This window comes from Anopheles funestus, chromosome 2RL (assembly GCF_943734845.2).
Source record: "Anopheles funestus chromosome 2RL, idAnoFuneDA-416_04, whole genome shotgun sequence".
In the NCBI taxonomy this organism is placed as follows: domain Eukaryota; kingdom Metazoa; phylum Arthropoda; class Insecta; order Diptera; family Culicidae; genus Anopheles; species Anopheles funestus.
This window is the reverse complement of record NC_064598.1, coordinates 20,924,323-20,939,306: the sequence shown is the minus strand read 5'-3', so window position 1 is coordinate 20,939,306 and position 14,984 is coordinate 20,924,323. Positions and strand designations below refer to the sequence as shown.

General features: G+C 39.2%; 1 protein-coding gene across 1 annotated transcript; it reads left to right on the top strand.

Moving 5' to 3' along the window:
- The first annotated feature begins 8,917 nt into the window (after nucleotides 1–8,917).
- LOC125763111 (alpha-tocopherol transfer protein-like) lies at nucleotides 8,918–14,917 on the top strand. Its single transcript, XM_049425944.1, has 8 exons — nucleotides 8,918–9,372; nucleotides 13,469–13,579; nucleotides 13,655–13,814; nucleotides 13,883–13,964; nucleotides 14,031–14,210; nucleotides 14,292–14,402; nucleotides 14,471–14,604; nucleotides 14,675–14,917. Exons 2-8 carry the CDS (start codon nucleotides 13,489–13,491, stop codon nucleotides 14,772–14,774), a joined length of 858 nt encoding a protein of 285 aa, XP_049281901.1. The 5' UTR covers nucleotides 8,918–9,372; nucleotides 13,469–13,488; the 3' UTR covers nucleotides 14,775–14,917.
- The last annotated feature ends 67 nt before the right edge of the window (nucleotides 14,918–14,984 follow it).

The following is a 14,984-nucleotide window of genomic DNA, read 5'->3' as shown; positions in this document are numbered from 1 at the left end:
TTTCTCGAAAAAGAAAGTTTCCGCACCGCGGGAGAGTGGTGGGATAAGAAATATCGACGCCCACTTTCATTCCACTTCGAGGGAAATCAATATTCCGGTTCTGAATAGGGTTAAGGAGAAGAAGAAAAAACCAACCACCATCCCCCAAAAACAAAAAAAAACTTTCCCCAACAAAACGGTTCAGAACCGTTTAGCTTACCAACAAGCTGCTTTCCCACCACACCTTGGCACATGCTTCGGCCTGTTCTCAAGGATATCCAATGAACAAACTTATGCAGCAGCAGATTTGCTTCAAATGGACCGGTTTTATCGATGCTAATTATTGACTAATGACTTTTCCCCTTTTTCCTATGTTGACCCGTGCTTTGATGATGGCGGCTGTGGAGGAGGAGAGCTAGCGAAAGGAAGGTAGAAGCTATATCGATATCGCTCTCTTCACCACTAGCTCAATCTGTTTAGTGCTCGCGATTTTCCTATGAATAATGAATTTGGACGCGATGCTCCGGTTTTCGACACTGTGAGTGAATTCTAATTCGGTCAAATTGCCTTGATGCCTTTATACTACCATCGATAGTATACTGTTAAAAGAGCAAGCGATAGGAAGAAGGACAATCAAGAAGTGTGCTGTTCATTGAACTTTGCACCGGTAAAGGCTGTTAAGAAGTTTGAGAAGAGGCGAAACTCGTTTTGATCTTTACCTAAATCGGCTGTTTGATCATCTGGAGAATTATTTTTAGCCTTCGGTAACCATTGAAAGCCCTTCCCAACGCTAATACGTGTTGATGGAAAGGTTGTTGGTGGTTTTTCGAAAAGCCCACCAATCAGCTAGCACCTCACTCTAGGGCTAATCTTGACCCTGTTTAAGTGCACTTTGAGGTTATAAATGAAAAGTGCCCTTCCCCGGTCTGGGGAGTGTTTATTGGCAATCGGTTTTTGGTACAGTAATTAATCCACAAATGTTCATTACGGTTTTGGTTTATTGCATAGATATTGCATCGGGAATATGAAGAGCTGCAAGTAAATATTTTCTTTAATGTTGTTTTTTTTTGTTGTTTTAGGATCGGTAAGGCCATATTTTTATCACACAGCCGGATGAGACCGTTGCCGCTAACGCATAGACCACCGGGCTAACCCGAATCTTCGTGATTCTTGGAGAACTCATGAATCTTTGTAGAAGAATTCATTATTCAAAATAAGATTCCCCCAACAGAAACACAATTTAATTACTACAATTTTGGTCATATTTTGCCATATTTTGCAATTGTATCAGTGGGTTTTTATGTGAATTTTCCCATCAAAAAATTCGAAGAAACAATTGTAGATCAAATAACAACCCAACACCTACCATGTTATTCAAATGTTATAAAACAAACGAGGTGAGTTTTAGGAGAGACGAACCCATTATAGATAATTACGAAATACTCAAATAAACTCACAACTACTACAAACAAACCTTAAATACAATACACCAAATAATCGATAAATAGGTGTTCCACTATGTAGCAAAAGCGTACCTACGAGTATAAAGCGATTCCCTAATTACTGTTTGTGTGCGTGAGAAATGTGCCCGAAGCTATCCTTGAAATCGAACACTGCTCAGCGAATGACCCCCTACAAACGTAAGTCACACCAACAGCACACACACACAAACGATCGAGCAACCGATGTTAATCCGATCGATGGCGATCTCATCAAATGCTCATTATTGGCACTATCGACCGCAAGCGTTTAATTGCCTATTCTTACCCATTACTGTCCTGACAGATAATTACTATTGCCATAAATTAGCTTACCGTTTCGACCCATGTTCGTGTATGTTCACACGTAAGCTCTTCGAAACGGAACGCCACAAATGCCACGGCATACGTGCACGCATCGGAAAAGCCGAATGCTTTAATCCTCCCCCGGTGGCCAGTTTCAAGCAGAATGCCCCACACATATCATCGTATTTTCGGATGGCACATCACACGTGGCACACGTGGCTCCCGGGGCAGAATACGCGGTCTTGCGGTGTGCAAATTAGCAGTGTCTAATACACCTATACGAGGCTGGGTTCGAATTCACCCCTAGCGGGAAAGCGTCAATGTCGGTAGTATCCAATCCCTAACCACCTCCGGTACGAAAGTCGTTAATTGAAACAGTTAATTTACAAAACAGACAGACTCGACTGCATTTTAGGCTTCCGGGATCCGGTGTTTGTAATGCCACACGCCAGACACCTGTCAGACCCGGTATCCGAAAAACAAAAACAACTCCGGCACGAAAAAATCCACTAAACTCTGTGTCCGTTAATGCGTTCTTTTGTTTCACTTTTTTGCGAGGATTTTGTTGCTTTATCCAGCCAGACAGACAGCAGAATGGGGTAGAGAGAAAGAGAGAAAGAGAGAGAGAGAGATTGCGTTTTTACGACTTTAACCATCGCAAAATACGCCAAATCACAGATGCTAAATAATGTTGCCGAGCGGACACACGAAGGTGAAACATATAAATTACTCTAGCGTAATCTGTATCACTGCGCCATCGCATTTACCGGTGTGTGCCGGCGGTTTCGACTTCTTTTCACACTCCTGTCTCGAGATACGTGTACGCTTTGGCTGTGTTTTAAGAAATGTTTTACATTTCTTTTTTGTTTTCGGTTTTTGGTCCTCTTTGTACCGGAACATGCTGGAAGCAGGCGAGCTTCGGTCGGTTAAGTGTGGTCCACTGTGGTCCGAAACGAATGGATTCCTGGCTGAAGTAGGTAGCATAATTTATGGTTTGCTTCTCATCCTTGGCACGAACGTGTGCCACTCCACAGGACACTAGTTGGGCATTGTGTTGGCTTCCCGGTGGACTCGGCAGCCACGAGAGAGAGAGACAGAGGGAAAAAAAGGAAAGTACACGCGAGGAGTTGCAGGTGTGGGAAAAGTTTGTTTTTTATTTTTTTGTTTTATATAGCGAAATACTTTTCTTCTACTTTAGCGAAGAGCTCTGCACTCGGAAGCCGGAACCGGACTAGTATGCAGGTGTAAGTAGGGGCTTCCGGAATGATTTTTTTTCGCTGTTTTGTGTTTCACTGCACAGCAGTCTCGCCAATTGTGCATTACCTTTTGATGGAAATTTATTCCGTTTGTTTTACATTTCCACGCACATCACACTATGGGACGGACGTAATGAAAATACAGGAACAAAATCCATTGTTTTTTATTGTTAGGATCTATAAGTAATATAATATCAATAAGAGATATATAAAACAGATATAACCGTGTACCTTTATTTATTGTTTGTGTAGTGTTTCTCTAGTGAACAAAAATTAAAAATTATAAAAAAAAAATTTACTGAAGGCTAAACAACCCTCCGTTTTTAAAGAAGTAATTCAAATTTTAGACAATAAGTTTTCTCCAATTTGAAAACTTTCATGCCTTTCAAATGAAAAGGCAAATAAAAGTGAATCTTTAATATCTTGAGCAAGTGAGCTTTCGTCAAACTTATAAACTCCATAATTCCAACGTACATGTGGAGGCGCCCAGTACTTCAATAAATTGAGTAATATCTCAGCAAAGGACTACAGATAGTTGGTTTTGTATGTGTTTGGGTTTATAAATTAAAGTGCTTGTTGAAGTTACATTTCATTTAAAATTCAAGAGACAGAAAATGAGTCCAGGCAAGTTTTTTTTAATAAAATATTTTGAAAATTAATTACCAAATGTTGTTCTATGCATAGCTTAAAGAGAGTTTGTTTCCTTCGGGAGTCTTTTGCTCCGAAATATAGTGAACACCTTTTTTTAGTTTTTTTTCTGAGACTTTATTAATTAAATATGCTGTAAAGAATGCAAATAAAAGAGAATGGCTCTAACCTCATTCAATTCCAACTTTGATACTTGAAGCATTGAGCGAGCATTAAACGTCTTATAGATAAGTCAGAATAAATTTACCTAGTATTTACGATGCATGTAAATTAAAATAGTTGAAATCTCATCACCATTAATTAATTTTCGAAATTTATAAAGCATTTTTTTTGCACACAATTCGCTTCAGCGCATCCCATAGTGCATCAAACTTATGGTGTGTTGTATTTCCCATTCCGTTTTGTTCTCTTTTTCAATGTGTTTTCTTTTTTTTGTAGTTTACATTTAACTAGTGTTTTCAGCAAATTTTGTAGAATTAAATATTAAATGTTCAAAAGTCTTCTTCAAGCTGCTTAATGTTATTCATTCTGCCTACTTTTAAAAGTCTAAGAAAGGAAAATGAAATCCAAAAATCACAAAACACTAAGCTGTTCATTTGAAATTTGAAATTCCTATTTATACATTGCGGATCTTATCTTAGAAAATAAGAATACTCATTTTTAAAAAGACATGATTTACTACACAAAGTATAATCTCCGTTAATAACATCGCCAGCAGAGCACAGCGGTGGCAACTCAATAAGCTTAAAAAACTGTCCCGCATCAATGGGAACCTGCGGGACTGAAAACGCTCCCAATGCCAAAGTAAAACCGTCCGCTCAACCCATCCGGAGAACGTGAACGAATGATTTTGGCCCTGTGAATCACTCACCCAAACGATGGCAAGAAATGTTCTCCGTTCGCAGTCCAGTGTTCTAGTGCTCGGTGCCAAATGGCAGAGCATAAAATGGAATAAACTACTGACCACCGACCACCGACAGATGTGTTCTACTTCATTTGCAGACCGTTTCGCTTCTTGTTCCAACTATTGCAATGCTGTATCACTCCAGCAGTGCCGATCCTGCTTTTGTTCGGTGCTGTGCACTTTTAGCTTAGGAGTTTAGCACCAAACAAATTTCGCTATTACCGGAGAACTAGAAATGCGCTTCCGTACGAAGCAGGACGGGGGGCAAAATGAGCATCGAAAGTAAACTTCACCAGAGAGAGAGAGACAGGAGCGCTTTTGAACGATGCAATTTCCTTAACAGTGGCCACTATCCTGCTATGGTCTTTTGGGTTGAACCAACTTAACGATCTAGTTTGTTTGCTTTTATTGCATATCGTACGTTATTTGTGCCAATCCTGTTGCCGCTAATTTATCCTTAGTACGTAAATGTTTCCACTTCAACAGACAGATCATTGCATGCAACGTCTATTATCGGTTGTGTACATTAAATTAGTACTCGATAGTGAGCAACATTGTGAGCCTGACTAAACTATCTCCATTCATATTTTGTCAGCGCTTTTAAAAGCACAATCATTTCGATCCATCTCCACAATATCACAGCTCACGGATCGGATCACGATAGCATTACCCGGTTGTTTCCTAGGTTGGAATCTTGTCGGCAGCTTTCGCCCCACACTGTCCTAATTAAGTTTATCATGCATAACCAAATAAATGTGCATAATCAATGACTTAGAATTGTGGTTTGATTACGGTGCTTTGACTCATTTCGATCGATATCGCTTTCGCACGTACCAGAAACAATGGCCACAACTTGTTCTGTTGTGCTGCACACCTTTCCCACCCCAGGGCACTGCTTCCCCCCTCATCGGAAGAATCAACTTAAAGATCTTTAGTTCGATTGGTCGCTACCAGAAGTGGCACGGCGGTGCAATAAATCGTGCGATTGTAGAGCAAATTTAGAGCAATCGATAAACTCCATCAATCATGGTTAGGTAAATTGCTTCGATGTTTGGTATGGGCAAACACGATGCGAATTGCTTTGTTCCATGGACAAATATGAATTCCGTGGCGTTCCGGTGTTTGCACGCTGGTTTAGGCAAGGATCCTGGCGTGCGAATCATCTTGAGATAATCGAGGCCTCTTACCTACCGAGGGCGTGTAACGCTTTGCTCGCTGTCTTACTCTTTGGTGCCGGTGCATTCGAGCAACATCAATCATTTGCGCTCGGCATAACCGATAAGCATCGCGGGATACAATTGTTCCGAACCGATAAAGCGCAGGAATGTACGGGAATGGTTTTAGCTGGACGACTTACCAAGTATGTTGCATGTGGTTGAAATTGATATTGATATTGATCGATAGACTGGTTCATGTGTGTTCCTTTTTTTTTGGGAGTTGTAATTGAATACCAGATAATGCAAAACATTATAACAACAATCAACGTATCGACGTTATTGTATGATAAGATTTGCTAAAATATGTAAGGCGGTAAAACTTGGAGATTGTTTTAGCATGTATGCGCTTTAAATTTTATACGATGAAAGAAAATTAACGAGAAATAAAGATTAATTATTAAAACAATTAAAATGTTATGAAAAGATATGATTCAAACTTCAGCTCAATTTTAAAACGATATTTTTTTTACATTAGTACCTTGTGATACATGTGCCCTGACATAAAACTATTTTAAGATACAAAGCGCATAGATGGAATTGTGTAAATAAATAAATATTATCCATTTTTTTGAATACAAAATAGAATTAATAATTCTAACGAACGAAATAATGCATATAACCGTTGTTTCTGGTTTATAATAATTGAATTTTTTTTCGTTTTATGTATCTTTATCGAAATATCAATGTATCAATTAACTTATTAACTTCTTTTCCCATTTCATTGAAAACCTTGGAAACTGTACTGTTTATTGGTATTAGAAAGAATGTAAGCTAGAATTTTATTTTACTAAACATTTCCTTAAAAAGAAATTATTAACAACTGGATTTAAATATATGGCCGAAATATGTGTCCATTGTAGCACTGTGATGCTAGACCTACGGAGACCGCTGAGCGTACCACTGTGTCTGCGCACAGTAGTTCAAACGATGGTTTTGTGGACATATCGTTCACCTTGATAATGGTGGTTCACATGGTTTTTTTAATTAAATTGAAAATTTTATTATGATCACAATTTGTACCAATTGTATAATTGTTTTGTTGTTCTAAAACGTTTTATTGTTTTGAATGACGCTTAATTTATCTTTTGTCTTTGGGCATTTGTCGTGAAAAATCACATGCAAGAGGTAGAGAATTTGTATGCTAATTTACAAATAATGTTATATAAGTATGCATGGATTATTGAAATCAAATTATTGAGTTACTATTTAATTATTATATAATTATTATTAAATTTTTGTAATTTATATTTTATTATTTAAAAGTAGCAAAAAGTAATTTAAACTGAAATAGAATAACCTTCAAAGTATCAAGGCAAAGATTAAAATACTAAAACCGGTTACTTTTAACAATGAAAGTTTAACTTCAGATACCAAAACAACATTCACTTTGAATTACAGAAAAAGAAACAATCAATTTGAAACTTATTATTTGTTTCATTTTTATGTTCAAGATTCATTCTTTGAGTTTCGTTGCACATACAGCAAGAAGCTATCGAGATACGATGACACAAACGCTACGCAATGCACGTGTTGTCGATAAAATGCGCTTCCTTCACCTTGGCATACGTGAAATGACCCACAAAGGGCATTCGATTGTCTAGCTGCCTTCTTCACACGCAAGAGAAGGCTTGCGAAAAGGAAGCTTACTTAATGGTTTGCTAGATCGACCATTTCAACTCTCGTCGATCGGCACTTGCTAGCTGTTGCAGCAGCTACAGGATGCAGTTACGAATCATTTCTTGTCGGTTTTAAAGACATAAGATATTGTGTCGCCGCAAAACCTGCACACACGTTGCTGGAGGTGTTTATTTTACAATCAAAATTTGAAAGCGTAACCTGAACAACGTGAACGGGGGAAAATGTAGGCCAAACATTGCCAATCTTACAATCGATCGACATCTTTAATGAATAAATAATTTACTATAACGAGAAAGTGATTTTATCTCATTTAATTCTTCTTCCAATGATGACATAATTATTTAGAGCAAAAGGGGAAAAAAGTTTTTATTTAAAAAACAACTTTAAATTAAAAATTTAAATTTAAATTAATAAACAACAGCTTTAAAAAAAGTATAACATTAAAAAAAAACAAAAAAAAAATATTAAATAAACCCGGAAACAATCATTGTTTATTTAAATGATCCACATTTGATCTTCGAGCAAAGCTCGGAAACACTAACATCATCAAATACTACCGGTTTCAGTAATGAGATGGAATTAGTTAAATAATTGCATTCAAATTCATTGTCGATCAAACCCCTTTTCCATGCTATAAGCGAGAACGTGAGACGTGGAATGATTCACTGATTCCGATTGACGGTTTATTTCTTCTAATAAATATGTACACACTGCCGCCTTACTTCACCGTTCAAGTTCACTGGCAGTATGCAATGACACGGCCAAAAGGTGAACGTGCTGGGGGGATTTTTTTGCTTGGCAGATCCGTTACAAAACATCACATCCTATTCAACTCTAAGCACGATAAGGTATTTCCCACGTGCTTTTTTTTTGTTCCCTTTTTATTCACTTATTTTTCTACCGTATAAAATGCATTGAAAATCTTTTGTACGTAAGCTCTTGTCCTCCCTTTACATGACAACATGCCGTGTGAAACAACGCGTGTAAAGATCATGGTTCACAAATAAATTAAAACTCCTCGTAAACGTCACACGGAGAGCATCGAGCACCCTTAATCGCGCTACCGAAGGACAAGGTCGTTCGTATTGTTGGAAAGCTTCTGAAGAAAGCTCATCACTTGAAGTAAAGTACAGCCACTCGTAGCACAATGCTGTGGTTGCTTGGTGGATGTTTAAAAACCTGCCAGCCACAGTGGAGTAAACGATTCAACACAAACCTCTAGTCACACACCAGCGGGCTTTGAAGGTCACGTTTCGGCTACTTGTTTGTACCCGACGAGAAAGGAATGACTTTTACAGAGAGTGTATTTATCTTTTTACCGCAAACGTCAACTAGTTGCATAATAAAAACACATCAAATGTGACTAGTTTTCGTCCAATGTACACATGACCAACACCCACAAAAGTAGGTGATATGTTTATCTCAAACCCACCCCGGCAACGGTTGGCAACAATTCGCCCAACAGCAGCTAGGGGTGTTACACCCTTTAACCTCACTTTGCCTACAAAATGCCATCGTGCTGACCTTCCACCGTTAAACCAACCTTTGACGATGCTCGTTAATGCATTTTTTTTTCATGCAACCTCCAGTAAAAGCTTTGCTCTTATCACCGAAAACATAACACTCACGCAAGAGTAAGAGAGAGAGCGCGAGAGAGTGTGACATGGAGAGCGAAAGTAAGCGCGAAAAGCTCGCCCAACCAAAACGGATGAAGGCGGTGATCTCTTCTGGCAACAAGCGAGTAAACAGTGTCACCTGGACTAGGGTGATCACACAACCCGTTCAGACGCGATCGGCTGCAGACACGTTTTTTTACCGCGAGACGTTTGATCGCGTGCTTTCGCGTGGTTGTTTCTGGTTTGTTTAAACTATTTGTTTTTCTACGTTACGTTTGGTGTGTGATTTTTTTTATTTTATTTTTACATTTACCGTAAAAGTAGTGCAGTGTAAGTAAAGCATAATGACAAAACTGTAATGAAAATACGTGACCGAAACTAGAAAATTTAACCCAAAAATCAAAGATCTTGTCACACGATTGTGCACCTTAAAGTGGGTGGCCTGTTGTCACTATCTATGGTCAACCGGAAGTGTGGCGTGCAATTTATAATTAGAGCAAAGTGTAACGATCACTTTTGTAACAAGATCGGTTTGAGACCTCGGACGCCTTCGTTCGATCGTTCGGCAAGCTAAAGTGCATAAGGAAACAGTCCACCCGACCGTTTGGGAGTTGTTTTGATTTCATGCAATGCAAAAGCAGGAAGTGCCATTAAAACATATCTGTCCCAGGGCTGCATATAACCTGTTTTTTTTTGTTGTTTTTTGTTGCCACCCATTCGCTACGAAACATGTTGTAAGCCGTGGTGCAAATCCGTTTCGATGCATGTTCGTATTTCTTCCCTTTCGCTGAGCATGTTTTTTTTTCTCTCTGGAGCAACACCGTTGCTGCATCGTTGCATCTACGAACTGCATCCACCAAACGAAACGGATGGAGATAGTTTTGCTTTTCAACACGATGCACACAAAGCAAAAGCTTCGGCTATAGCTTGCCACCTTACAGACAATGGAAGTTTGTTTCGTCTCTAGTCAAAAGAGGCAAGAAAAATGAAGTACAAAAAAAAACACAAAAACTCCAGCTTAAAACAACCCGGGTTGGATAGATTTCTCTTAAGCCATCCGGTGTTAACCATTCGCGCTATTGGGGAGTGAAGCTAACTAGCTGACCGAACGACTTGATGCAAACATTCATAAGCGACGAACCCTTTCCCGCGTTGCCGTGCCACGGTGTACCCGGTCTTTTGCGTTTTTTTTTAATGCCTACGACTAGTCTCTACCACTTTTGTACCGCCAGATATGTGTGTGTGTGTGTGTTTGTATTATAACACTGCAAATATGTGGGAAAATAGAGAAAAATGGAAAAACGGAGGATGGTTTAGGAAAGAAAGTGTGCACAACGAACCGCTCTTGATTGTGCCGCGGTTGGCCAGTTTTTAGCGAAACACTTTTGAGCCGTAAATTTTTTTGGACATTTTTTTTATATTTTTCACACAAAACGAGAGCAAGTGTGAAATAGCGCACAATCGGTTTCCAGGTGATAATGAATTCGTTCTACAATCGTTTACTCTTCACACGGTTTGTAGATCAGCATGGGCGTTACTTCATATGCAGTGGCTACGAAAGTTTGTTTTACGTTAAACAAAAAAGAAGAAAAGAGGAAAAATCCACCTCTCAAAAGCTATCTGGTGCATCGTGGAATGGACATTTTACCATTCCCTGTAAGATATATTTCGTCGTAACGTTTTTAAAGCTTTCTTCACATGCGCGTTTGCCGTTACCTAATGTGTCGTTGGCTTATCCACACAGCGCCCAGTATTATTGTAGGTGTTGGGAAAAGGGAAACAAACTAAAAGAAGAAAAAAAAATACACAAAAATCCGCAATGTCTAACAAAAAAAAGAACAAAACTTTATATCATTTCTCGATGCGTAATCCTTAATGATCGCTAGACAGTAATGTGTCTACCCCGCACGGTACGCCTGTCTGCGAGCGTTTCATTAGCTGGAAGATGCCAAACGTCTTTATATCGTGTTAGCATTCATTTGGAACAACGGTATGAAAACATAAGCCCATTAACTATGCGCTCATCTCTTCTATTATTTTTAATTACTAAACGAGCGGCATTAAGCTGCATGTTGCATCAGCATCACTCTTACTCTCTTGCGGGAAAATAAAGCTTTTATATTTATTTTTTAGAAAAATAAATTATGTTTGCCATAGAAATTCACTCCATTGGGGTGTAAAATGCTCCCCCCCAAGTACACACTAATTAAGGGTGTCAAATTCAGGCGGTTTTAACTATCCAAAACGGTTACAGCTAACCTGTTTATGGGTGCCGAACATGATCATGTGCAAACGAAAACCGACTGGCTGTAAGCGGCAAGCTTGAGCTACAACTAAGCTGCAGTGATTAAATTTTCAAATGGCATAGCCGTGCCCGGATTGACCTCCAAGGTCGAGGTGATAGTAAGGGTTCGACTCTCGTTAGTTAGACACCACCGTCGGCGACCGAGGTTTGTATTAGCTTGCAGCGCTTAGCCGATTTGTATCAAGCGCCCTCTTAGTCGATGCCTTTCCCCATTTCGAAGCTGTCGTAATCAGCTTCGATCGTCACTGACTGATCGAATAGATTGAATTTTCTACGCGGCTCGGTTCGATTAGCCCACACAAACTTCAACATTCAGCTGTCTCGTGTGTTTCTTCTCACTTCTTTCACAAATATTGTACCATCGAACTATTTTCGTGTTTACTATATTTTTGGCATTCTTTTTTTATTTTGGTTTGTATTTTCTTCTTCGTCTCCTTCGCTCGATAACGGTTCGATCGAACCGTGACGAATGTTCGAAATGGTGAAATGCCGTTTACACAATTTATCATTTGCTTGGGTTCCGATTAGTGCTCTTTCTAGTGTGTATGTGTGTGTTTCGATATTGCGTGCCATGATTTAGATTGGGGTTTTTTTTTTTGGTTCCAATAAATCTATGAAACACTCACAGTCTTATGGGAACATTGGTTTACGAAGATCACGACAAAATAACTTTGTCGTGGGTGATCTTAAGGTAGCATTTTGAGTGGGGGTTTGAACATGGGACAGAAAAATGGGAGAAAAAAAACCTACCCATCCAGCACCAGACACGATCACCCCCTACTGATCTTATGCCAATAGACGCAAACAGTTTGCAACCCGTAAATGACTGTTTAAACGGTTCTTCTGCTTCACCCAGGTCACCATCAGAGCACGATCGTCAGCGTCATGTCAACATAGCGTGCCGAATGATCTGAAGAATATGGCAGGTTTCTTCTTCTCCCTTTTTGTGGTTTTCTCTCTTCTCTTTCTTGGCCAAAAAAAACCCCCCGGTTTTGTCGCCGTCTCAGTCAAAAGTGATTGACAATGGACAGTATTCGATACGTACACAGCAAAGGCCACCGAGTTACTAAACAGTGCTGAAGGTTAAAGATGATATTAGTTTTCTGAACCCTTTGTCATCTGTCTGGGCTTGGGAATATATTTCATTGCGTTCAGTTCCCATCCTGAAAGTTCCCATTCATCTTAAACAATATTTAAGTTTTTTTTAATGTTTAGATATCACTACAAGTTGCAAGATCTAAAAGTTACACAAATTTCTGTTGAATAAATTCAAATTTCTGTTGAATATATTCCAAGGTAAAACTAAACCATCTCACACTTCGTAGTTTACTACCAAGCAACAAAAGAACGAGATCGATTCATATCAAATATTAGCATGTTAGAGTTGACCAAACACTAAGAATCTTCCTCACCGTCAAACCCGTTTGAAATCTCTCGCCATTCCACCTTCGTCCATCTTTATACCGCTTTAGCAAGAAGTAAACACGTTAAAGAAAACGAACCCATGGAAGCCAGTACTATTTGATATAGCTTTTAATGTGTTTTAGACAGAGTTAACGAAACCGATACGCTTGTTCGCGATTATGCAGAGTCGCATTCGTATGCGAAGTTTTAAAGTCTGGCGTGATAGAATAGTTTGTTTTTTAGTTTCACTCTCCAGAACACGCTACTCGCAGTGGCCGAACTAAACCGGCCGGAGACACAATGGAGTGAAGAAAAGGAATTCATAAAAAAACCGGTACAAAATTCGCATCCGATCGAGCGCATGCAAAACAGGTCCACCGGACCATTAACCTTGGCCGCGCCAGTGATTTATCTGACAGTGAGAAGCGCCGATTTCATTGGCTCGAAGTGAATATAAGAGCGCGTGCGTTGTTGTTTTTTTTGTCTCGGTTTCACCTCATTTTGTCTGGAAAATGCCCAAATTGTGGTTTAGTACAGCAAGGTGTATTTTGCAATCGAAACCTTGGATAATATGTTTGCCATTGTTATGGAATAGTTGGTTTGTCTATTTGTTGAGGAATCCTATTCACTCGTGATCGGGATATTAAAATTTGATAACCAATTTTTACCATTTCCTAAACACGCTTACCGTAATAGGCTATTTCTCTCGAATTCCAGAGCAGCCCAAATTCTGAAGAATGGGCATCGAAAAGGAGTTTAATCTGGAAGAAGGTGCGGAACGGTTGAAGGACTGGATCGCCACCCAGCCTCATCTGCCACAAAATATACGTAAGTTACGATCGCTGCATGACGTAAAGCTGCTTATTGTTATATTTATATTTTTTTTCTTTAAAATTCCTTAAGATCCAACACTACTGCAAAGATACATCCACTCGACCCGTGGCGATCTGGAGTATGCGAAGAAGATATTCGTTCTCGGCTACACGATCCGGCAGAACAATCCGGCCATTTTCGATAACCGTGATCCTCACAGCACAAATGTGATGAGCATTTTACGATCGATGTAAGATATTTTTCTCTAAATGGGCATTTAGATGCTTGAAAAATCTAATTGATTATATTCTTTTGTAGCGATATGGTACCATTACCGTCGGTGGAAGGTTGTGAAGATAAGTTTATTTACTATCGTTTGGTAAATTGTGATCCGGATAAGGTACGCTAGAGAGTAAAAATCACGAAAGATCTTATATTTCTAACACATTCACACATTGTATTTTAGTTTGATTTTAACGATGTCATTAAGACGTTTTTCGTCATTGCCGATCTTCGCATGATCCAACCGGATGTCCCAATGAACGATGGTGGAGATGTGCCTATTTTCGACATGAACGGATTCACGCTTCGCCACATGACCAAGGTCGTACTGTCGACATTGCGCGTATACATGCGATACACTCAGGTAAATGTCGCTGAATGGCAACAAATTAAAGCAAGTATTTTAACCAAAAAAAAAATTGGAAAAAAAATCTCCCTTTCACAGGAAGCACACCCCGTGCGTCTGAAGGCCATTCATGTGATCAACTGTACGCCGTTTCTGGATCGGGTCATGTGCTTGGTGAAACCGTTCATGAAGAAACGTGTGGCCGATATGGTACGCTGAATTGTTCTGTCTTTCTTATCTTCATGAGGCACCATTTACCATTTTTTATCCATTTCCAGTTACATTTTCATCTGCCCAACTCGGAAACAATCTATGCCCATCTTCCAAAAGCTGCCCTGCCCGACGAGTACGGTGGCGAACAGTCGATTATTAAGCACAAGGAAGACTGGTTCAACAGGATTAAAATGCAGCGGTAAGTTGGTAAAAGCTTTTGCTAGAATGTTTATAATTGTTTTTGGTTTTGTTCGTTTCGCTCCCCGTAGTGATTACATTACCGATGGAAGCCGATGGAAGATTGACGAATCTCGGCGAAATAATGGCAATGATCTCAGCGGTACACTGCGAAAGTTGGAAATTGATTAACGGCAATTGCTGCACTGCGATTGTAAATTCTGTATGCTCGTGTACATTATTGTATTGTTATTCTAGAACCTTTTATATGGGGTTATATTATCAAACGGGGAATTAGGGGACAGTTATGAAATAAAAACAAGATTTTTTCCTAACATTTGTTCGTACATCTTTTTAACGATATTTTGAATTAGAAAAGAAATGGTTTCCTTAACACATTCA